At 48.1% G+C, this 24,673-nt stretch overlaps 1 protein-coding gene across 1 annotated transcript in view; it reads left to right on the forward strand.

Moving 5' to 3' along the window:
• Nucleotides 1-24,673, forward strand: part of NID2 (nidogen 2) — a 121,622-nt gene that overhangs the window by 87,438 nt on the left and 9,511 nt on the right. Inside the window, exons 11-17 of the mRNA XM_068254761.1 lie at nt 2,106-2,246; nt 8,862-8,987; nt 10,310-10,555; nt 12,511-12,738; nt 14,519-14,688; nt 17,289-17,418; nt 19,201-19,372. Coding sequence (XP_068110862.1) covers nt 2,106-2,246; nt 8,862-8,987; nt 10,310-10,555; nt 12,511-12,738; nt 14,519-14,688; nt 17,289-17,418; nt 19,201-19,372 — 1,213 coding nt within the window. The remainder of the gene's footprint in view (nt 1-2,105; nt 2,247-8,861; nt 8,988-10,309; nt 10,556-12,510; nt 12,739-14,518; nt 14,689-17,288; nt 17,419-19,200; nt 19,373-24,673) is intronic.

The raw sequence follows: 24,673 nt of genomic DNA on the forward strand, positions 1-24,673 counted from the left end.
CATGCGCGCACACTGTATACACACACTGTACACACACACACACTGTACACACACCACACACACACACATACACTGTATACACACATGCGCACACACACACATACATAAACATACACACATACACACATAAATATACATACACATACATACACACACTGTATACACACACACACTACACATATACACACACGATATCAAAGGCGAGGGAAAGAAGTTCAGTTTAACTTATGTGGGGCTTCCTCTAACCCCCTGCATGCACCTTCTCGGTTTTGCGCATGTCCAGTTCTCAAAGACTTAAACTCCACAAGCAGTTTAAACCGGCCATGGGAGAACGATCTAGGAGGTAAAAGTGAGTACACCCTTAGGTGAATAATGTCAAAATTACGCACAAGTTGTCAATATTTTGTGTACCCACCATTATTTTCCAGCATTGCCTTAAAGAGAGTCTGAAGCGAGAATAAATCTCGCTTCAGACCTCATAGGTAGCAGGGGCATGTGTGCCCCTGCTAAACCGCCGCTATCCCGCGGCTTAACGGGGGTCCCTTCACCCCCAAATCCCCTCGTTTCAGCAGGGGAGCGCTTCCTGGTTGGGGCAGGGCTAACCGCCGCAGCCCTGCCCCACACGCGTCTGTCAGCGCGTATCTCCGCCTCTCCCCCGCCCCTCTCAGTCTTCCTTCACTGAGAGGGGCAGGGGAGAGGCGGCTATGCGCCGCTGATAGACACGACTGGAGGCAGGGCTGCAGCCGTTAGCCCTGCCTCCAGGAGCGACCAAGTCTGCAACCAAGTGTCGCAGTGGGGGGTTTGGGGGTCAAGGGACCCCCGTTTAGCAGCGCTATTGTGGCGGTTTAGCAGGGGCACACATGCTAACTATGTCTCTTTAAAGGGAACCTAAACTGAGAGGGATATGGATGTTTCCTTTTAAACATTACCAGTTGCCTGGCAGTGCTGCTGATCTCTTTGGCTGCAGTAGTGGCTAAATCACACACCAGAAACAAGCATGCAGCTAATCCAGTCTGACTTCAGTCAGAGCACCTGATCTGCTGCATGCTTGTTGAGGGGCTGTGGCTAAAAGCATTAGAGACACAGGATCAGCAGGAGAGTCAGGCAACTGGTATTATTTTAAAAGAAAAAATCTATATCCCTCTCAGTTTAGGTTCCCTTTAAATTGAACCAAGCGCCATTTTTAGCACCCATGGCATTTCAATAGCACATAAAAAAAGTGTGTGTGTGTGTGTGTGTGGGGGGGGGGGGGGGTGGGGGTCCTTTTGGGAGAGATAGGATGCTGTACTATATAAAGTTTAGAGAAGTCACAGATGCTATCTTCATACCTGCCCGCGGATAAATGAGTGGCAGCTAGAAGGGGAGGGGGGAAATTGCAGCTCCTATAGCTATTAGAAACCAGAAGGAACTGCAGGAAACAAATGGTGCAGTTCCTTCTTTTTATGTTAAAGAAAAGCACATCTAGAGAGAGGAAGATGCCGTTTTCTGACCTGCCTGTTCAGCAGCTGCAGAACCTGTAGTTTGGTGTCAGACAACGTAGCTTAAGCAATGTCTGCAGCACTTTTCAGATTACAGTTTCCTGAAGTAATTAAAACAACTACTTGTAGTAGCGGGCTGTTTGGATTTCAGCCATATTGAATTCTGTGGCCAGCTTGAAGTGAAAATAAATGTATGAGATAACCAGAACTGGGGAATGAATCCTACCTAAAACTTTTTTGGAGTTCCATAGTCTTAATATCTGTAAATCTGAAGTTTGCAAAGACCTGACATGGCTGTTGTTTCTTTGGCTCCCACACAGAGAAATCATGAACTATTGAACTCTTTCATCACTCACTTCTGATCATATTTGTGCATAGCCACACAGATATTTTATGACCTTTATGTAGATTCAGGAGAGCTGTCTCTTTAGTGTGACTTCCTAGACAGCAGGGGTAAAGCACTGGTATATTAACCCTTGCAATGTAATAAAAAATGAAAGGCAAGTTCTAAGTAGGGTAGGCACTATATGTACGTATGTTTACCTGATTATACCACATGTCACTGTAGGTACCCTTTAAATTCACTAGTTGTGCCTCTTCTCACGTTCCTAGTGTTTTGCCTTTCAGTTGGGGGCTCGTCCGGGAACCCATGTGAGGACGGAACACACACATGTGACAGGAGCACGTCTCAGTGTGTCCCCCGAGGAGATGGAGTCTTTACCTGTGAATGTTTCCCGGGCTACACCAGGAGCGGGTCTACTTGCATTGGTGAGTATCAGTTTCTTCCATCAGTTTAATTCAGAATTATTTTGTTTTACTCATTAAAACCGGATTACTGTATGCTCAGCGGTGTAGCTAAAGAGCTATGGGCCCCGATGCAAGTTTTACATGGGGCCCCCCAAGCACTCTATACATAACAATTGATACGGCGCACCAAAACTTGCCAAGGACAACCACAGCATCAAAGGTGCAAGAAGGGGATGGGGAACAGCTTGGTAATTATTACAACTATTTAGAGCATCTATAGAAGTGATTACCAGCACAGGACTAATAGAAAACTAATAGTGTGTTTGAGGGAGGGCCCCTCTGGCCCAAGGGCCCCGATGCGGTCGCTACCTCTGCAACCCCTATTGCTATGCCACTGTGTATGCTGCAAAATACAAGTTAACACTGTCTGGCTTCAAGGCATTTAATGGCTTATTTGTAAAATGTTTCATTTGTAACTATGCACAAAATTTACATTATGCAGTATATTTAAAGAGGAACCAAAAAATTCAGAGCTTCTGTTTGGTTTCCAGGTGCGTTTGTAGTTTCTTGGGGGGGGCGCAGTTTCTCGGTGACCATTCGGAGGCGGCCTGGTGATGCGCTGATCCACCTTTGCACAAGTTACTTGTTATGGTTAGTTTTTTCTCTCGGATATGTTTTAAGTCGGCTGATTCAGACGATAACGACTGCTTCAGCCGGCAATCAGGCGTGTGCATGGAACCTGGTGACCCCCAATCTGCGAGCCATCTGCCAGACGAATCTACTCAATCTACTCAACTCCAGAGACGCTGATCCCCCCGCCAATCCCATTGTTCATGCCGCTCCCCCGCCCACAACATGACGTCACACATGCGCTGCTTGCCATCCCTCTGACGCCCCCTCCCCCCCCACCGCATAGCAACACAACGCATCGTCAGCTACACAGCTGATACACGTGTGAAGCCTGGCCCAGCGATAGCGCCCAAAGGGCTGAACCCCGATGGGCGGCATGAGTTGTCAATGTGCACGCGGCATAACCGATTTCTAGGGCTGCATTGTCTTTGCGGTTTTGTTAAAGCTTTTTATATTGTTTACCAGGCGACCCCCACCCTCTCATGAGTGTACCCGTCTCTCACTGTGGCATTGTGCAGTTGTAGGAAACCACACTCACTTGCTACATGCCACATGCGGCCTACATCTGTGCTTTTTCGGGCACCAATAAAATGACATCAAAGCGCCAGACATGGTTCCTTCCTTAGTCATCGTCCATCGCACATTTCAGTGGTCGGAACCTTCCTCCTGTCCCGACCCCTGGGAATTAGGGTCAGGTTCCTTGAAAGAAGAATTCCGAGAGGATAATGGCATGGAAATCATAAAGCGGCCCTATGTCTGCAGACGGTTCTGTGATATGGCGGGGATTGTGAAAACGCGTTCTCCTCCAGGTGATGATGTCACAGATATGACCGGTTACCTTTACTATTAATGTTGTGTCTGAACCACACACCTCAAACAAGCAGTCAGCTAAATCAGTAACACTTCAGTCAGAGTATCTGATGTGCTGCATGCTTGTTCAGGGGCTATGGCTAAAAGTGATTGTAACATCCAAAAAATAAAAAAAAGAAAAGGCCTAAAAATAGTTAGTGCCTTAAATATATTTGTAAACCCTTTTTTCCCCCTTAAATAGGTCTCTATATATATCTCCTATTTTTAAATAAAAAAATGCAAAAATATACTGTAACTAGGTAAATACTTTTATTTCCACATCCTTGAGTTCTTTACTGGCTTTCAGCTCCCATTGGCAGGATTTTAGGATTGCTATCCTTTTTTCGATACAGAGGTCTTTTTGTTCGGACACGCTGGTCTATGGCAGGCAGAAGAATACAGGCTTTCAGCGATCACATTTCTTCCATGTGTTTTTGAATTTCTTTCAGTCAGTCTGTTTCTTGGCCAAAGTGTTTAGAAAGAAACATGGAGAAATAATCTAAAAAAGTTAGTTTGTTCATTGTGGGTCTCCTCCTGCCATTGGTACGCCAATCTGTTTTGTCATTTACTAATGATTAAACCGATGACATTTTTTACATGGCTGAAGTCCTTGAACGTCACTTTTTGTCCCACTGACTTTGGTCTGTACAAAGGTTTCGGAACGGAGCTCTGCATGTCTGTTTAGCTGAATGAAATGCTCAGACTGCCATAATTGGAAACACACAAGCGGACGATGCACACAAGTACCGCACAGAACAGCAAATAACAGATGTTCCCATTCAGGAAAGACCCCATGGGAGAGACAGGAAGTGGAGCCTGACTAGGCCGGAGCCTTCAGTAAATTTCTCTAGGAAAATGGCTACTGACCGTGTACTAAATTGTATTCTTGGTATTTAACCTCTTGAGCCCCAGAGGTTTACACCCCCTAGTGACCAGGCCATTTTTTTACAATTCAGCACTGCGCAGCTTCAACAGTTTATTGCTCGGCCATACGACTTAGCACCCAAATGAATTTTACCTCCTTTTCTTCCCACTTAGGCCTCTTGCACACTACATGAGATTCCGATTTCCGATTTTTAATCGATTTTCACATGTGATTCCGATTTCCGATTTTCAATCGGTACTGCATGCTGCATTTTTTCTGCGTTTTTCTTTTGATAGCATCCAGGGATTTATAACGCTGCTTCCAGGACTTTGACGCCAATCGGCGTTAGGAGGTCCTGTGAGTGCCACTCTCCTTCCGCCGAACGGCGTTAGGTGGTCAGGAGAGGGTTAAAGGATACCTATAGTGAGAGGGATATGAAGACTGCCATATTTATTTCCTTTTAAACAGTACCAGAACCGGGTGCTTGTTTTGGTGCTATAGCTTAAAGTACGGACACATGAGCAACAACACAACAAATCGTTTACACTGCTTCTATTTTCCGTGCACCCACCAACTGAACGACCAACTCATTAACATACTGCGCACGCAAGTGAAATGACAGACCGCACGACATGGCCGCCTTCAAAACAAGTACGTTGTTTAAACGTCATTGTACACACATTGCCAACAATATCAGCCCCACAGTTGTGGGAGTTGGTCCGCCGGATAGATCGGGCAAACCACCGGATATCAGTGACTCCTCTAATCGATTGCCACGCATACACACGCCTGATTGTCGTCCAACAGACCAAAATCAGACGACAATCAGGCGGTTTGGTTGAGTGTGTGTAGGGGCCTTAGAGGCAGAGAATCGGCAGCGCAGCCAGGCAATCTGCATTGCTTTATGCCCCTTTTACACTAGCAGGGTAAACCTGTGTTGCATTAACCTATTTTGCCACAGGGGGGCGCAAAAGCAGTGAAAGGTTATTGGAGACTTTTTGCGGTGCGCCGGAAGTGTCCGATCCGACGCAAGGGCAACAGCGCGTTACCACAAGCACCACGTTTGACACACAGTGCTTGGGGTAATGGAAGTCTATGGGCGATGCAGTAAGTATAAGCTGTGGTGCGTCATGGCGTGCATGCCGGACCGACGGGAATCCTAGTGCCATACTTCCTGCCCAACTGGAGGCATGAAGGAGGCCCAGCGAGGGCAGGGGTTGGCCCAATGATTCTCTCCACAGAGTTGATGACTCGAAGTTTGAGCCTATCACATGCGGTTGCGCCCGCATACCAGACGACAGTGGAGGAGCAGAGGATGGACTCGATGGTGGCCGTGCAGAAGATGGTCAACCGTTCCCATGGCATTCCAAACCTCCTGAGTTGTCTTAAGGGGCCCATACACCTAACGATTTTCCCGCCGTTATACAGCCATTTCGATCACAGTGATCGAAACGGCTGTGAAATCGCCACGCACACCGCTGACAGAACGATCGATTTCCGTCCGAAATCGATCGTTCCAGTCGATTCCCGCCGACCCATCCGTGCGGAAGATTTTTTTCTCGGTCGCCGGCGGGTCGGGAGTGCGTCGTTAGCGGCATTCAAATGCCCGACGACCGACGCAATACAGCTGTAATACATTACCTGTTCCGGCCGGCGCGGGTCCCCTGGTCTTCTTCTCCGCTTCGGGCTACAGACCGTTTCTTCTCCGCTTCGGGCTCCAGAGCTACACAGAACTTCCTGTCCCAGCAGGAAGTTTAAACAGTAGAGCGCCCTCTACTGTATAAACTTCCCCTGGACAGAAAGTTCAGAAGCCGGAGCGGAGAAGAAGACAGCAGGGGCGACCGAAAAAAAAATCCTCCGCACGGATGGGTCGACGGGAATCGACGGGAACGATCGATTTCGGACGGAAATCGGTTGCAGCGGCAGCTCCACAGATTGTGAACGGTTTCAGGCTGGGATCGATTCACAATCTGTTTGCAGTAAGGTGGCCATACGATCCCTCTCTGATCAGATTTGATCAGAGAGGGATCTATCTGTTGGTCGAATCTGATGGCAAATCGACCAGTGTATGGCAACCTTTAGGAAGAAGAAGTTGTCTTTGCTGAGCCTTTTTCTGGGTTTTCATGGAGAACAAGGGCAGCTAAAGTGATGATGTGAATGAGTCCTCAGTGATATCTGACAGTAATCAGCCACTGACAGATTATCTGCAGACAGGCTATAAAGGTAATGATAGTCTTCCCAGGAGGCATCAAAGTGTGGAAGGTAAACAGACACAGCTGGGCCTTTCCACTTCCTGTGCTAATCAGGCCGTTGTCATCTACACTCTACAGGACCCTTTTATCTGGAGAATAGGTGCCCTCAGGCCCTCATAGAATGACTGATTGTCATCAGCAGACGGGAGGACGGTGTGTCACTGTCTGTTATCCAGCATGCCTCACGGGGGACTCCGGTGTTACACTGTCTGTTACCCAGCATGCCCCGCGGGGGACTCCGGTGTTACACTGTCTGTTACCCAGCATGCCCCGCAGGGGAATCCAGTGTTATGGCCCATACTCACGGGCTGCAAAAGTGGCCTGTCGCCAGCACACGTGAGCGTGTGGGCGACAGACCGGCGACAGCTCCTCGCCAGGTCCCTCCGCGTACACACGCGGAAGAGGGACCAGCGGCACGACGGAAGCTGTCGCCGACGTTCCTCCTCCCCCCGCCGGAAGCTCTGCATACCTCAATGGAGGTTGCTGTCGCTAGTCCGCGTACTCACGCGGACTAGCGACAGCTGCGGCGGAGTTGCGGCGGTGACTGTCACCAGGCGATTGAACATTTCAATCGCCTGGCGACATCAGCGACGGGCGACATTTCGGGGTGCGCGCCCGTTCAACGGCCCATACTCACGGGCGACCTCTCGCGCCCCGCGTGTTGCGGCGACAATTGTAGCCCGTGAGTATGGGCCATTACACTGTCTGTTACCCAGTATGCCCCTTGGGGGACTCCGGTGTTACACTGGCTCTGTAACATGTATAAGCTATAGGCTCGCTATACACCAGCAGCTCTGTAACATGTATAGGCTATAGGCTTGCTATACACCAGCAGCTCTGTAACATATATAAGCTATAGGTTTGCTATACACCAGCAGCTCTGTAACATGTATAGGCTATAGGCTCGCTATACACCAGCGGCTCTGTAACATGTATAAGCTATAGGCTCATTATACACCAGCGGCTCTGTAACATGTATAAGCTATAGGCTTGCTATACACCAGCAGCTCTGTAACATGTATAAGCTATAGCCTCACTATACACCAGCGGCTCTGTAACATGTAAAGCTATAGGCTCGCTATACACCAGCAGCTCTGTAACATGTATAAGCTATAGGCTTGCTATACACCAGCAGCTCTGTAACATGTATAGGCTATAGGCTCGCTATACACCAGCGGCTCTGTAACATGTATAAGCTATAGGCTCACTATACACCAGCGGCTCTGTAACATGTATAAGCTATAGGCTTGCTATACACCAGCAGCTCTGTAACATGTATAAGCTAAAGCCTCACTATACACCAGCGGCTCTGTAACATGTAAAGCTATAGGCTTGCTATACACCAGCAGCTTTGTAACATGTATAAGCTATAGGCTCGCTATACACCAGTGGCTCTGTAACATGTATAAGCTATAGGCTCGCTATACACCAGCGGCTCTGTAACATGTATAAGCTATAGGCTCTCTATACACTCACAGCCCTGTAAATGTATAAGCTATAGGCTTGCTATACACCAGCGGTTCTGGATGTAAGCCTGGCTTCTGGGGCATAAAGAGATAATTTGCATATTCGGTAGCGGTGCATTGTGGGTAACCACAGATGTTCACTTAAAGCTGAATAATTGTATATTCCTTCTGCTTTAAGAATGCAAACCACACTAAGCATTGCGTTTTTAGTAGGAGGGCTTTTTGGTCTCTTTTAGTCCCCCTATACTTCGTGGTTTTGGGTCACCCTGAGCACAGAAGAGTTTACTGTCTGGCCTGTGTGTGTTATAGATAGTAGAACAAAATGGCTGCCAGTTGGTCTTCCTGACCTGCATATGACCCTTTCCTTCCCTGCTGTGTGAAAATTGTCCTGACACACCTTCTATCATTGCTTGTTCTTCAAAGGACACCTGGATCCTCTCATCATGTGAATGGCCTTTTCCAGGCCCTGTTTAGTTAAACACTTGATGTTTATGGCTGTTTCTCATGTAGGACTCTGAGGTCAGGTTTCTGTCAGCTGTGTGAAGGGTAATCCTGTCTAATGTCTCTCTTACAGATGTGGATGAATGTTCAGAGCGCAGATGTCACCCAGATGCTACGTGCACCAACATTCCTGGCTCATTCTCCTGTCATTGTAACCGAGGGTTCACCGGTGATGGCTTCCAGTGCACGCCGGCCCCAGGTAACGTCGCTGCCTCCATGTGGAGACCATTATCTGGAGATGTAATAACCAGGCCTGCAGCATGTGCTCCAGATGAGGAGCTGGGATTGAATTCAAGGCTTTCAGTCAGGCGTGTAACGTAGGCCCAGACAGGATACTTTCTGACAATTCGGCCCCGGTGTTATTTCTAGCTATTGTTTCCTGCAAACAAAACATTGGCCACGAGCCACACATAATGACTAAGTCACTGATGTTGGTGTAAGGAAGGCTCGGAGTCACCAGCAGGGGTGCCGGAGTACATATTGGCTTCAGTCACTAAGTATAACCGCATGTGGTAAAGCCGATAACAGCTGATTTACCAAAGTAAAGCTGTTAGTGCATGGAAGACTAGTCAGGTAAGACTCGTGAGGTAAATGTCAACTCACAAAGAATCGACATTGGCCTCAATTCACTAAGAGCAGTTTGGTAAAATAATTTAGGTCTGTAAAATACTGCAGTCGGTATTTGACATTTTTTTTCGTGTTGCGGCAAGCTTTTTTTGCTGCAAGAGGCCGCTAAGTCGGTGAAAGTCTATGGAGACTTCCAAACTTAATGCGATACAACGTGCTGCAACGCTAGACATCCGTGCGTTACGGCATGATCTCCGCCTACCGCACAGATAATGCAGTAATGCAAGTCTATGACGACACAGCAAGTGTAAAACTTGCAATTGTAGGCCCCTCCCACTCATGTCTCTAGCCCTCTAGATTGTAAGCTCACAAGGCCAGGCTCCTCCTCCTAATGTCAGCACCCCACTACTCTCTAGAATAGATTGTAAGCTCACAAGTCCCCTCCTCCTAATGTCCGCACCCCACTACCCTCTAGATTGTAAGCTCATAAGGACAGGCTCCTCCCCCTAATGTCTCCAACCCACTACCCTCTAGATTGTAAGCTCGTAAAGGCAGTCTCCTCTCTCTAATGTCTCCACCTCACTACCCTCTAGATTGTAAGCTTGCAAAGGCCAGGCTCCGCCCCTAATGTCTCCACCCCGGTAAGCTCATAAAGGCAGTCTCCTCCCCCTAATGTCTCCACCCCACTACCCTCTAGATTGTAATATCACAGGGGCAGAGACCTCCTCCTAGTGTTTCTTATTCTGCTGTAATTTATCATATGAACATGTACCAGTATTGGTGAGGTCTCACACCGCACATCAGCTATGTCTGTATTTGTATTGCTGGATGTCCTGATTGTAGTTTTGAACTTCTTCTGTATCTTTGCTCCCCACTATTTGTTTTGAATATGTACGGCGTCACCGAAGATGTAGTAATAATACTGTGTTATGCACCCTTCATTTCATCCCACAGATGAACGCCCCCCTGCCACGCCCTGCCTGGAGAAGAGGCACGCCCTCCATGATCAGTTCCACCCCCGAGGTCCTCGTCCCCCACTTGTCGGAGCCTTCATCCCAGAGTGTGATGCGGAGGGTAACTATGTCCCCCTGCAGTGCCACGGTAGCACCGGCCACTGCTGGTGTGTGGACAAGGACGGCAACGAGATCGCTGGAACAAGACTGCCACCTGGTCAGGGAGTACCTCAGTGCAGCACTCCAGGTATGAGCCAATCAAAGACTACTTTGTGCTGACAACATGGCTGACAGGAGAGTCTGTGTACTGCCGTGTGATGTCATAGCATGTTGTCACACCTGTGAGGCATCTCGATGACTGGGGGCTGAATTCAGCTAGGAACTGGCTCCGTCAGACACATCTCCAGCCCATCAGGATTAGCTCAATTCCATTGCTTCTAATTTGCATGCAAGTCAGAATAAATACCGCCTCTATTGGTATCGTGCAGCAGAGCTTCCAGGGATGCAGTTGGTCAGTTTGATCAGGTGGTAGATTTCCAAGGCTCTGATTCGCAGGTCACCGTCATGTGTTGTTTCTTTTTCAGGAAGTGATCACAGCAAATCAAAGCCTTAAGGTGGCCATACACATATCGATTTTTTTCTATCGACATCCGGCTGTTTTGATCATTTGATCAAATTGGCTAGAATTCGATGGCGCAAACGATTCCCAATCAATCAATCGGACGGTTGCGCTGAATTGAAGATTTTACAACGGCAGCGGGTCAGGCGTGCGACGCTAACTGCGTTTTATTTTGCAACGAGATACTGTGAGGTGTACGCAATGAAGCTTACACTCACCTGTCTGAGTGCTCCTTGCTGTCTCCTCTCTCCTGGGGTATCTGTGCCACGTCAGAAATGCTAGAGGGCAAACACTAGAGGCCTCTAGTGGTGACATAAGGTATGTGCCACAGCGCCCTTAGCGTTTGGCCTCTAGTGCACCTGAAGAGGAGAGGCAGGAATGGGGGGGGGGGGGGGGTGGATGGGGCAGATAGGTGAGTGTAAGCTCCTACAATCTGCTCAGCCCGGGAAAGAGGTCACCTGGCAGGCAGTGCTTACAGACTTCATACTGAAATTGAAATCTGAGTACAGTGTGTGGGGGGATTCAGTCAGATAGATCTCTCTCTGATGGCCTCATTGACCAGTGTATGGCCAACTTTACAATTCAGTCACACTCATCCCATGCTTCTCTATGAATTGAGCTGTAAGGATGAGCAGGCACAGTTTCGCGGGCAGCAGAACTACCGCTCATGTCTGAGAGGAGGCCACGGCAGTGAGAGTTACCTTATCTGGACAGGGCCGGATTTATCATAAGGCACCGTAGGCACGTGCGTACAGGCGCCTGATGATGGAAAGGCGGCTCCATCCCCTCCTCTAATCCCTCCCTCCTTCCCTATGCAGAGTCCTGAGCGGAGTGCAAATGAGAGGTTACTCACCCAGCTCTCAGCATTCCACTGACCAGATCTCCCTTCAGTCTGGGGCACCAATCGCTACTTCATACTGAGGATAACTCTTGTTACGTAATACTAAAGGACACCTGTAGCTATGACAGGCAAGGGAAGTAAGGGAGAAGTAACAGCTGGGCCAGCCAGGACACTTGTGCTGCAATGTGGGGGGGAGGGGGGTTTGTAGATCATGGAGGGTGGAGTCTAGGGTGCCAGGGCATCTGTGCCTGTAGGCTCCTGTGAGGTAAATCCGGGCCTCTACCTGAATGACCGACTCTTGCTGCGACGCACCACACTGCATTCCATCCTCCTGATACTTCCTGTTTTATAGCGGTAGTTTCGGGTGTGGCACAGGAAGTATCGGGAGGATGGAAGGCAGTGTGGAGCGCTGCAGCAAGATGAGGACACCAGGGTAAGTAAACTCCCACGGCCGTGGCCTCTGTCTCTGACACGGGTGGGTACAGTTCTGCTTCTGGTGAAACCGTGTCACCCACCCTCAGCTATACATGAGTAATTCTACATATAGATTCGGCTCAGCGCTGCTCATAGACTAGTCACTGTGTTTATCATACAGCGGATTGGCAAACATGATTTTACTGTTATTTATGTGATTGGTGATAACGCTGGAATGTAACTAATTATTTGTTAGGTGTTTTTTTTGTCATTTTGTTTTATTGGCATTCTTACATTTTTGTTTCCCCCCCCCCCCCACTTTTCACAGTCCCAGAGCCCACCCAGAGACCCCAGACCATGTGTGAGAGATGGAAGCAGAGCCTCCTGGATCACTATGGAGGAAGCCCCTCCGTGGAGCACTACATACCCCAGTGCGACGCCTATGGACAGTTCACGCCTCTGCAGTGCCATGGTAACAGCGGCTACTGCTGGTGCGTGGATAAGGATGGGCGTGAGATTGAGGGGTCCCGGACACAGCCTGGAATGACCCCAGCATGTAAGTGTGACAGAGCATCAGAGTGGGCGGAGCTGAAATAGATGCCCAGAACAAGGGTCTGCCCACATTTATTAGTGAAAACCAAACCAACACGAAGCAGAACATCCAATACAAATGCTTGATTCACATACAGCCCAGTTCTGACACGTTTTATAACAGCATGTCACAGGATGTTCATGAGATTCTACTCCCAAAAATTTCAGTAATTACTCTTGGGTGCATAAAAGAACATTTGAAAGCATTCCTTGTATGTAAACGTTTTTATTTCACTGCAGAGAGCAGTACAGGCCTGTTTATCTCTGGCTAATCGGCAAATGTCATCCTTGCCGCTCAGGAGAAACTCTCTGCCTGTGTCTTCACACTGAATCTTTTCTGCTGAAGTGGGGAGTAGGGGGGCAGAGTGAAGAAACAGGCAGAGATTGTCTCCTTGCTTGCAATGATGACATTTGCCGACTAGTCAGAGATAAGCAAGCCTGTACTGCCCTTTGCAGTGCAAATAAACATTTTTACACACAGGGAATGCTTTCAAATGTTCCTTTATGTATCTAAAGGTTGTTGCTGAAATTTTAGTTTTGGAAGAAAAACCCGGCTTTAACATTAACTTCAGCAAAACACAAGGGGTATGACTATATCACTGTATCCAGAGATTATGAGTAGGGCTCTAATTTTTTTTTTTTATATAATATCCTTTGAGAGACAAATATTAAAGGGGAACTGAAGAGAGAGGTATATGGAGGCTGTCATGTTTATTTCCTTTTAGACAATACCAGTTGCCTGGCAGCCCTGCTGATCCTCTGCCTCTAATACTATTAGCCATAGCCCCTGAACAAGCATGCAGCAGATCAGGTGACTCACTGGTTCAGACTTATAAGTCAGAGCTGACAAGACTAGCTGCATGCTTGTTTCTGGTGTTATTCAGATACCACTGCAGAGAAATAGACCAGCAGGGCTGCCAGGCAACTGGTATTGATTAAAAGGAAATAAACAGGACAGCCTCCATATACCTCTCTCTTCAGTTCCCCTTTAATTCTGTTTAAAGGGACTTCAAGCAGTGCAGTAACTATGGAAAGATGCATACCATTTTGAAGCTCTCTTTCTCCTCATTTCATTGATATATAAACCGCCTTTTAGTTTTAGCTATTTTCACTGTCACCATCTTGGATTCCTTATTCAGCATTGTATTACACAGGACGACACTTTCCCCAGTGTTGGCAGCTCCATTCAGCACAATGCAATGAAGTATAAGGAACCCGGAGGGATATAATTACAAACATTATGCCGGTAGGTGTGAGGATATAATTAATTAGTTGTGGGTATGCTTAAAGGCATACCCACAGGCACTGCTCGGAGTCCCTTTAAATGTGTAAGCAGAGTTATCCCTGAAGTTTCCCTAAGAAAAAAAGAGCTTATTTCTGAGGTTAACTATTTCATCTGACTGCAGAGCAGACTGGCCTGAAAATGCTGTGAATTCTTCCTGTTTAGTGCATAGTGCTGATATCACCAGTGACATGGTGGTTTCTATATGGTAAAAAAAAATTAAACAAAATCAAATATTGCATATCTATGCAGCTGCAGCATGCAGATCATTTCAAGTCTGAAATAAGTAAAGGTTCGCCTTACAGGGGACAAGGAAGGAGATATCACTAAAGAATGCAGCTGGTTCTGTATATAACCAGTATTTCTGCTCAAGGCCTCTAAGTTGCTTTAGTCTTAGTGCACATTTTGGAGTGTAAGCTCTTTAGGGCAGGATTTAATCTTTTTGCTTTTTACCACATTACAGGTTTGCCAAGTGTAGCTCCTCCCACCGTGCGACCCACGCCACGCCCAGATGTGGTGGCGCCAACGACGGGCACGTATCTCCTGTACGCACAGGGCCAGCAGATCGGGTACCTGCCGCTGGATGGGGTGAAGTTCCGCAAGGATAACGCCAGGACGCTGCTGGCACTGCATGTAATGTACCTTCCATGTTTTCCACCAAGTCTGCTCAACAGCAAAGATACTGTTCTAACACTGAAGTCACCAATTTATTCTATAGACATCCTCTGAGAGAGAATACCATGTGGGTGTGTGGTATCGATTTACAGTGGAGCTGAACTCTTACGCAGGACAGAAGGAAAACAGAGAAATGCACCCTGTATGTATTTAGAGCGAATAGCCTGTCTAATCACGAGTTGTAATTTGATCTCTCAGCTGTGTCAGCTCAGGCATCATTTCTGCCACGGCAGAAAAGCTAATCTGTAAAAGGGATGTTAACCCTATGTCTGTTTTCATGAAAGCAGGAAGTAGACACACTGCAGATTTAAAACAGGATTTGTATGTATCAGCTGTAACAAAGATGTTTTTATTTAAAGGGTATTATGCTGTTGCTTATCTTTTAAAATAGAGAGGAAGTTCTGAGTTCAGGTCCGCTGTAACTTGTGTGGGAGGAGCAGCTTTGCACATAACCTTGGAAACAGTCCTTACACTTCAATATTAATCAGTATGATGTCTCAGAAAGCGATCTGCAGCCCCCGTGTGGCATTGTTCACCGCTCTGCAGGTCTGCGCTTTGCTTTTACTACAGCAGGAAATGGACTGTGCGTTAGAGAAATAATTCCCGCCGTGTTAGCGGCCGCAGAGCCCCGCCATTCCCAGGAGATAACAGATCCCAGCCTTGTGTGGGCTGCAGCAAGTTACGGCCAAGTCTGCCGGATAAGGCGGGGCCTGTGGAGAAGGCGGGGCCTGTGGAGAAGGCGGGGCCTGTGCTGTACGGGATCTATTCCAGATCCTCCCCCAGAGATTCCTCAGCATTGTTACCCAGCGAAGCCCATCAGGAAGTACCTGGTGTCTCGCCTTGTAATGGCTCCTCCTTCTCCCTTTCCCTTGAAGCCGCTGTTCTGATTACTCACTTAGTGAATTGGGAAAAAGGATGTTTGGCAAAAACAGAGGACAAAAAAGTTCACAAATTAAAAAGGAAACAGCCAAAATCTGAGGAAAAACAGCAGACTGTCCTAACAAAGGACTGAAAAGAAAACGGGTGTAGATGTGAAGCAACCAATCAGATCTCAGCTGTTATAGCGGACCTGAACTCAGAACTTCCTCTCCGCTCTAAAAGATAAGCAACAGCATAATCACCTTTACAGAAAAAAAAAATTCTTTGTTACAGCTGATATTAATCCTGCAATAAATCTGCAGTGTGTCTACTTGCCTGCTTTCATGGACGCAGAGATAGGGTTAACATCCTGTGTTTACAAATTAGCCACTCTGCTGAGGCAGCCAGCTGACACGGCTGAGAGATCAAATTCCAACTTGTCATTAGTCACAGATAAGGGGAAATTAGACAGGCTAAACTGTCTCAATACATACAGGGCGTATTTCTCTGTGTTTTTTTCTGCCCTGTGTGTGAGTTCAGGTCCAATTTAAAAGCCGGGGTCTTAGTGCAAAAGAATACATTCTCTAACGTAGTCCCCTGCACCTCTGCGCAGTGTCGGTGACATCACAAGAGAATAAGACCCCGGCTTTTAACGTAGCTGTAGGGATGGCAGTGGTTCCTGGAAGACTGATTTCTGTGAATGCATTTGTATGAAGATTTGCATGTGAGTGTGCAAAGGGTTAACTGTCTGGTGGCCACACCCCCTTTAGCACCTCCCTAATAACTTATTTAAATGTCCTAACTTAAAGTGGATCCGAGACAAACTTTTGTGTGTTTTCATTTTTGTGCTCCTTACATATAGTTTCTGGGGCATTCTTCCCCCCAAAAGCTTATTTTTAATACAATAAAAGATTATAAATGAATAAACTATAGAAGCCCCGCCCCCAACACCTCGGCGTTCAGTCCCATGCTGAAATGAATCATGGGAGCTGAGCCTGGCGAGGAGGAACATCTTGTTATGGAGACACCATGCTACCTATACTGACTGAGGAAACTATACTGGCTGGGGAAACTATACTGAGGCCAACTATACTATGTATACTGGGGGGCAGCTATACTAGCTATGCTGGGGAAACTATACTAGCTATACTGACTTGGACAACTATACTATATACTCTGCACACTGATCAGAGGCAAGGGGTTGGAGAGGGGAGTGTAGTTCACAGGCTGAGGGGTGGAGATGCAGAGCAGCTTGCCTGTGTGTAATGTGACAAGCAAAACATGGCTGCCCTCATTGTATCACAGGAAGAAATAATCCTATACTGTTGAAGCTGTTTGTAGCTAGATTTGCTGTGTAAACTATCTAGATAAGATATATATAGACAAGTTTCCTGCTATAGTTCTTTTTTCATCTTGGATCCACTTAAAGGTGATGTGTCTGGATTTATGTTTTTTTGAGTTATCAGTTGGCTATTTGTAGCCGATTAACAAATCTGATAAATCTGCTGTAGTTGTAAGGTGCTATTGTATTCACGTGAAGCAGGTATTCAAAATAATCATTCGGAACTCTTCCACTATGCATACCCTGAGGAACTGAGTCTGCTCTGAAGGTGACGAGAGGTCCTGACTCAGGATCAGCATTGTGATGACTGGTATCCTTTCATGATGTGGGTCTGACCAGTCCGTTGTTTTCCCTGCAGGGCTCAATTGTAGTCGGGATTGACTATGATTGCCAAGAGAAGAAAGTCTACTGGACAGACGTCTCCGGTCGTACCATAAACCGAGCGAGCTTAGACCCCGGATCTGAACCAGAAGTCATCATCAGCACAGGTAAATCACATTCTACTGGATGACCGCACTGAGTGCAGACTGGCCAAGAGCATGTAGATCAGGGTATGTATGTATGAAAGCTTAACTGCTCACCTTTATTAGACACGTGAAGCTCCGCCCCCTCCAGCAACAAGACAAAATCAGCCATATTTCTGAAGTCTCCTGAAGATCTGGCCACCCCCACCTGCGTTATTGTGGCCCGCCCCCAGCTCGGCAGCTGTGGCCTGACTGGCTGTTGAGTTGGAGGCTGATTGCAGCAATGCAGGTGGGGGTGGCCAGAGCTCCGGAAGACTTTTGAAATAAAGTGACATGGCAGCTATTCCATGGGGGGGGGGGGGGGGGGGACATCACCTGTCTAAATAATTACAACAGAGCAGGTGAGTTATTAACCTCCCCCATGATCCTGGAAGCATTCGATGAAACCTGAGATGAAACAATGATAATCTTTTGTCCTTCTCTAGGGATTCCTCCAGCCCCCTGTAGGCTGTGTGTTTTCTCACCATCCTCCCGGGCTGCTCGGTTTTCCCGCAGTCAGCTCCGATCAATTCCCCAGTCGCATTTTTTTACGCATGTGTGGTCCCAGCCGTGCCAAAGACCCGCCCCCTTTCCTGGAGCTTTCTGCAGATCCCGAGTTTGCAAAGACTAACAGAGCAGGCGCAGAACACTCCTGGCCACAGGAATTTAACCAGGAGGCGCGCACAGCTGGGATCACACATGCACAGTGGAGCGCGACTGGGGAATACACCCGGAGCTGATTGCAGGACAAGGGAGCGCTCTGGGAGGCCGCCGAGGAAGCCTACAGGGGGCTGGAGGAAACCCCAGGTAAGTATAAGGCTCAGTGCACACCAAAACCGCTAGCAGATCCTCAAAACGCTAGCGGTTTTTGGAGCAGATTTTAGAGCGATTCTAGGCATGTTTAGAGACGTTTTCTAAACATGCCTAGCGTTTTTGGAGCGTTTAGCAGATTGCAGATATTGTTACACTAAAGCTGTTACTGAACACCTGTAACAAAAACGCCTGGAGAACCGCTCTGATCTAGCGTTTTTCAGAGCGGTTTGAGCTTTTGCTATACTTTACATTGAGGCAGAAACGCTTCTGCAAACCGCAAAAGTGCTGCAGGACCCACGTTTGTGGTTTGCTAAAAACCGCCGGTGTGCACCATCCCATTAAAATACATTAGCCAAGCATTTTCTAAGGTGTTTGCGGATCGCTTCAAAAACCGCTCGGTGTGCACCAGGCCTGTATGCTTGTCTTTATTTTATCTTGGGTAGCAAAACGGCATCTAAAGTGCAGCTTCAACCACCCTGGCGTTCGGCAGGGTGGCGGCGCAGCAGTATTTATTTTTTTTAAAACCATGTAGCTAGCCTAGCGCTAGCTACATGATTCCCCCCTCCCGGCGGCGTCTTACTCACCTTTCCGATTGCTTCCTGTGCATTAGCCCATACGGAAATCCCGTTCTGAACAGGATTTCTTGGAGGGCTTCCCCCGTCGTCATGGCAATGATCGTGATGACGTCATCGGAAGTCCCGATCCACCCCGCAGCGCTGCCTGGCACTGATTGGCCAGGCTGCGCAGGGGTCTCGGGAGGGGGGGGGGGCCCTTACACGACGGGTAGCGGCGCATCGGCGGCAAGCGGCGGCGATCGTCCCCCACACGCAAAGTGCTAGCTGCGTGTTTTTTTAAAAAAAATTGTTAAAATCGCCCCAGCTGAGCTCGTCCATATTGCCAAGAAGGTTAACTATCGCCTAATAACCTCTCCTGAAATATCGTATTTACCCCCAGATCTGATGAGTCCGGAGGGCCTGGCCGTCGACTATCTGCGGAGGACCATGTTCTGGACGGACAGCGGCACAGATAAAATCGAGAGCTCTCAGCTGGACGGGTCGGGCAGGAAGACTCTGTTTGACACAAACCTAGTGAACCCCCGAGCTATTACTGTGGATGCTGTGCGCGGGTGAGTATAGCCGTATTGTATATACTGAGGCAGGGGTGGGCAGGCGCCCTACATAGAGCACTGTATAAACAGCGTCAAAGATTTAAAAAAAAAGTAAATACTTGCCTATCCTGAAGATCCTCTAGAGGCTTCCTACGCTGTCCTCCGCCGCTGCCTGAGACCCTCCTTAACATCAGGGCCACGCCCTCTTCTGGTATGATGTGGCTGTGCAGTAGCATGGAGCCGCTTTTGAACGTGCGATCCCGGCCTACTGCGCAGGCACAGCTGTACTCTCGCAGGCGCGGTGAGAGGATAAAAGCCCCGAGGTTCCTACCGATAAAGCCAATGGCCTCAATTCACTAAGCTTATCTCCTGTCTTTAATAGCGTTTCTAGAGTTGTTACCATGGTGAAGAGGCATGTCGTATTCAGGAAACATTTTACCTCAGGCAAACCTAAAGTTAACTCTTCTGTCTTTAAGTTAACTCTTCAATCCTTAAAATAACTCCAGAGTTAAAGACAGGCTGTTCATTAACTGCATGTGAAAATAACTACAGAGGAGGTAACTTAACTACAAGGAGGTAAATTAACTGCAGAGGAGGTAACATAAGGAATGAAGAGATAAGATAACTCTCTTACTGTGTGGAGGTAAGTTTTCTCTTGCTTTATTATCTCCAGCATGATCTTAGTGAATTCAGGCCATTGTCAGTAATCTTTAGGGGGCCCGCGCTCGGCGACCAGAGGATACTGCGGGAAACCTTTATAGGATCCAGAGGTTTCCCTTTTCTTAGGTATTTATTTTTGTACCCGAAGTGCGACTTTCAAGAGAGATAAATCATGAGTTAGGACAGATAAAGAGAGAGAACTCATGAGATGAGTTTTGTGAATCAACCCCTCTGTATGGTTTAAGTCCAGTTACTAAAATACAGAACTACAGTGAAAAGCTCGGGGGCCCCTTAAAAGCGCTGGCCTTAAGGCAGGGGTGTCAAACTCAAATACAAAGTGGGCCAAAATCATACACTGGGATCTAGTCGCGGCCAACCTCAATGTCTACTGGCCACCTTCCTCCCCTATAAAGTTCCCTGGTGTCTAGTGGCCCCCCTCCCATATCGAGTTCCCTGGTGTCTAGTGCTTCCCCCCTTCCTCCCTCATATGGTTTTCCTGGTGATCTAGGGCTTCACCTCCAATATAGCTTATCTGGGGTCTAGAGGGGGCCAAACATAATTCAAAGCGGGGAAACCGCTTGAGGGCCACATTTAATGGCTCTGAGGGCCAGATTTGGCCCATGGGCCAGAGTTTGACATGTATGCCTTAATTAACCACTTAAGCCCGAAGGGTTGAAATTTTTTTTACATCCGAGCAACTTTCACCCCCCATTCATTTGCCAATAACTTTATCACTACTCATCACAATTAATTGATCTATATCTTGTTTTTTCCGCCACCAATTAGGCTTTCTGTGGGTGGTATATTTTGCTAAGAGCCACTTTACTGTAAATGCATTTTAACAGGAAGAATAAGAAAAAAATGGAAAAAATTCATTATTTCTCAAGATTTCAGCCATTATAGTTTTAAAATAATACATGCCTCCATAATTAAAACTCACGTATTGTATTTGCCCATATGCCCCGGGTATTTCACCGTTAAAATTATGTCCCTATCACAATGTATGGCGACAATATTTTATTTGGAAATAAAGGTGCATTTTTTTCCGTTTTGCGTCCATCACTGTTTAGAAGCCCATAATTTATTAAATCATATTGATATACTCCTTTGACATGCATATTTAAAAAGTTCAGACCCTTAGGTAACTATTTATGTTTTTTTTTTGTTTTTTTTTTATTATTGTAATTTTTTTTTTTTTTAATTTAAACTTGTATGTGGGTATTTTTTGGTGTGGGAGGTAAACAGGGTTTTTTTTTTTAATATATTTATATGTTTATCTTTAAAACTTTTTTTTTAGGTGTAATTTGCTATTTGGCCACAAGATGGCCAGCATCAAAAAGTCCTGGGAGCGATCGATCTCGCTCCCAGGCAGAAGAAAGGAGACCAGAGCTCAGAAAAGCCGCAGCGTCTGAAGAGACGCTGTCGGCTTTTCTCCGGGGGGTCCTATCAGCGAAAGGGATTTATAATCCCTTTCACTGATCGGTGGGCTAGCGGCCAGCAGCGGGGGCGCGCACGGGGGGCGCGCGGGAGTGCGCGCAGCCCAACTGGACGAGAAATCTCGTCCAGTTGGGCTTAAGTGGTTAAAGGGACACTGTAGGGGGTCAGGGGAAAATGAGTTGAACTTACCCGGGGCTTCTAATGGTCCCCCGCAGACATCCTGTGCCCACGCAGCCGCTCACCGATGCTCCGCCCCCCGCAGATATCCTGTGCCCGCGCAGCCACCCCCCAATGCTCCGCCCCTGGTTCACTTCTGGAATTTCAGGATTTAAAGTCTGAAAACCACTGCGCCAGCGTTGCCGTGTCCTCGCTTCCCCTGATGTCACCAGGAACGCACAGCGCAGGCTCAGACCATACTGGGCCTGCGCTGTGCGCTCTTGATGACATCAGGGGGGGCTAGGACACGGCAACGCAGGCGCAGTGGTTTTCAGACTTTAAAGAGAACCAGAGATGAAGCACCCTCTTGTATTTTACCTTATAAATCAGTGGGAACATGACAGTAAACACCTAATCTGCCCTTTGTTTCATTGTTCTCTGTGTAATCTGACTGTTATCACGTCTGATAAGAATCCTCGACTGAGAAGTCAGGCTGCTCCGTCTAGCTTTACTACAGAAAGATTATAGCTAAGTATGTATTCTGTGGTGTTATTTCAAGCCCAAGCCTGCCCCCTTGTGGCTTTGCTATAATGACTCAGCTATAATCATTCCCAGCAAAGCCAGATTTAATTGCTCAGTCTGGGATTCTTGTGACTGCTGAAAACAGACACTTTTAGCAGTGAGGAGGAAACAGAGAGCATGGTAAGTGTTTTCTCTAATGTTCTTACTGATATACATGGTAAAATACACAAGGGTGCTTCCTCTCTGGTTCCCTTTAAATTCTGAAATTCCAGAAGTGAACTGGAGGCGGGGCCGGAGCATTGGGGAGTGGCTGCGCGGGCACAGGATGTCTGCGGGGGGGAGCATCGGTGAGTGGCTGCGCGGGTACAGGATGTCTGCGGGGGGGAAGGGGAGCATCGGTGAGCGGCAGTGCGGGCACAGGATGCCTGCGGGGGACCATTAGAAGTCCCAGGTAAGTTCAGCTCATTTGCCCCCGACCCCCCTACAGTATTCCTTTAAAGTGACCCTGAAATACGGAGGGTACTTTATAGTGGATCTATTCAAGGAGCTGTGAAAGAGCAATGAGGGAGGCCTCTTTAGGATCCAGAGGCTTCACCCTCCCGAGGAGAGTACCCACTAGGGTCACTTTAAAGGGAGCTGAGCATCATTTTTAACTACCAGCTCAATAGCAAATTAAAAATGCTTGCTAACAATGTGGCTCATTAAAGAAAAAAAACCTTTAATTTTACCTTTTTACATTTAAGGGTTAATTATAGTCAGAATCCTTCTCTTTCCTTTACTTCCTTTTTTTCCTTTAAAGGGGCCCATACACCTAACGATTTTCCCGCTAATATACAGCAGATTCGATCACTGTGATCAAATCTGCTGTGAAATCGTCACGCAAACGATCGATTTCCATCCAAAATCAATAGTTCCCGTCGATCCGTCCGTGCGGAAGATTTTTCTCGATCGCCGGCGGGTCGGGAGCGCATCGATAGCGGCGTTCGAATGCCCGACGACCGACGCAATACAGCGGAGATACATTACCTGATCTGGCCGGCGCGACTCCCCCGGTCTCCGCTGTCTTCTTCTCCGCTCCGGGCTCCAGGGCTGCAGCTTCACTGAACTTCCTGTGGCTGGAAGGTGTAATGGTTAAGGGCTCTGCCTCTGACACAGGAAAACAGGGTTCAAATCTCGCCTCTGCCTGTTCAGTAAGCCAGCACCTATTCAGTAGGAGACCTTAGGCAAGTCTCCCTAACACTGCTACTACCTATAGAGCGCGTCCTAGTGGCTGCAGCTCTGGCCTAACACTGCTACTGCCTATAGAGCGCCCCCTAGTGGCTGCACCTCTGGCCTAACACTGCTACTGCCTATAGAGCACCCTCTAGTGGCTGCAGCTCTGGCCTAACACTGCTACTGCCTATAGAGCGCCCCCTAGTGGCTGCACCTCTGGCCTAACACTGCTACTGCCTATAGAGCGCTCCCTAGTGGCTGCTGCTCTGGCCTAACACTGCTACTGCCTATAGAGCGCGTCCTAGTGGCTGCAGCTCTGACCTAACACTGCTACTGCCTATAGAGCGCCCCCTAGTGGCTGCAGCTCTGGCCTAACACTGCTACTGCCTATAGAGCACCCCCTAGTGGCTGCAGCTCTGGCCTAACACTGCTACTGCCTATAGAGCGCGTCCTAGTGGCTGCAGCTCTGGCCTAACACTGCTACTGCCTATAGAGCGCCCCCTAGTGGCTGCAGCTCTGGCCTAACACTGCTACTGCCTATAGAGTACCCCCTAGTGGCTGCAGCTCTGGCCGAACACTGCTACTGCCTATAGAGCGCCCCCTAGTGGCTGCAGCTCTGGCCTAACACTGCTACTGCCTATAGAGCGCCCCCTAGTGGCTGCAGCTCTGGCCTAACACTGCTACTGCCTATAGAGCGCCCCCTAGTGGCTGCAGCTCTGGCCTAACACTGCTACTGCCTATAGAGTACCCCCTAGTGGCTGCAGCTCTGGCCTAACACTGCTACTGCCTATAGAGCACCTCCTAGTGGCTGCAGTTCTGGCCTTACACTGCTAATGCCTATAGAGCGCGTCCTAGTGGCTGCAGCTCTGGCCTAACACTGCTACTGCCTATAGAGCACCCCCTAGTGGCTGCAGCTTTGGCCTAACACTGCTACTGCCTATAGAGCGCCCCCTAGTGGCTGCAGCTCTGGCCTAACACTGCTACTGCCTATAGAGCACCCCCTAGTGGCTGCAGCTCTGGCCTAACACTGCTACTGCCTATAGAGCACCCCCTAGTGGCTGCAGCTCTGGCCTAACACTGCTACTGCCTATAGAGCGCGTCCTAGTGGCTGCAGCTCTGACCTAACACTGCTACTGCCTATAGAGTGCCCCCTAGTGGCTGCAGCTCTGGCCTAACACTGCTACTGCCTATAGAGCACCCCCTAGTGGCTGCAGCTCTGGCCTAACACTGCTACTGCCTATAGAGTGCCCCCTAGTGGCTGCAGCTCTGGCCTAACACTGCTACTGCCTATAGAGCGCGTCCTAGTGGCTGCAGCTCTGGCCTCACACTGCT

The sequence above is a fragment of the Hyperolius riggenbachi genome, chromosome 9 (genome assembly GCF_040937935.1).
Source record: "Hyperolius riggenbachi isolate aHypRig1 chromosome 9, aHypRig1.pri, whole genome shotgun sequence".
Lineage (NCBI taxonomy): Eukaryota > Metazoa > Chordata > Amphibia > Anura > Hyperoliidae > Hyperolius > Hyperolius riggenbachi.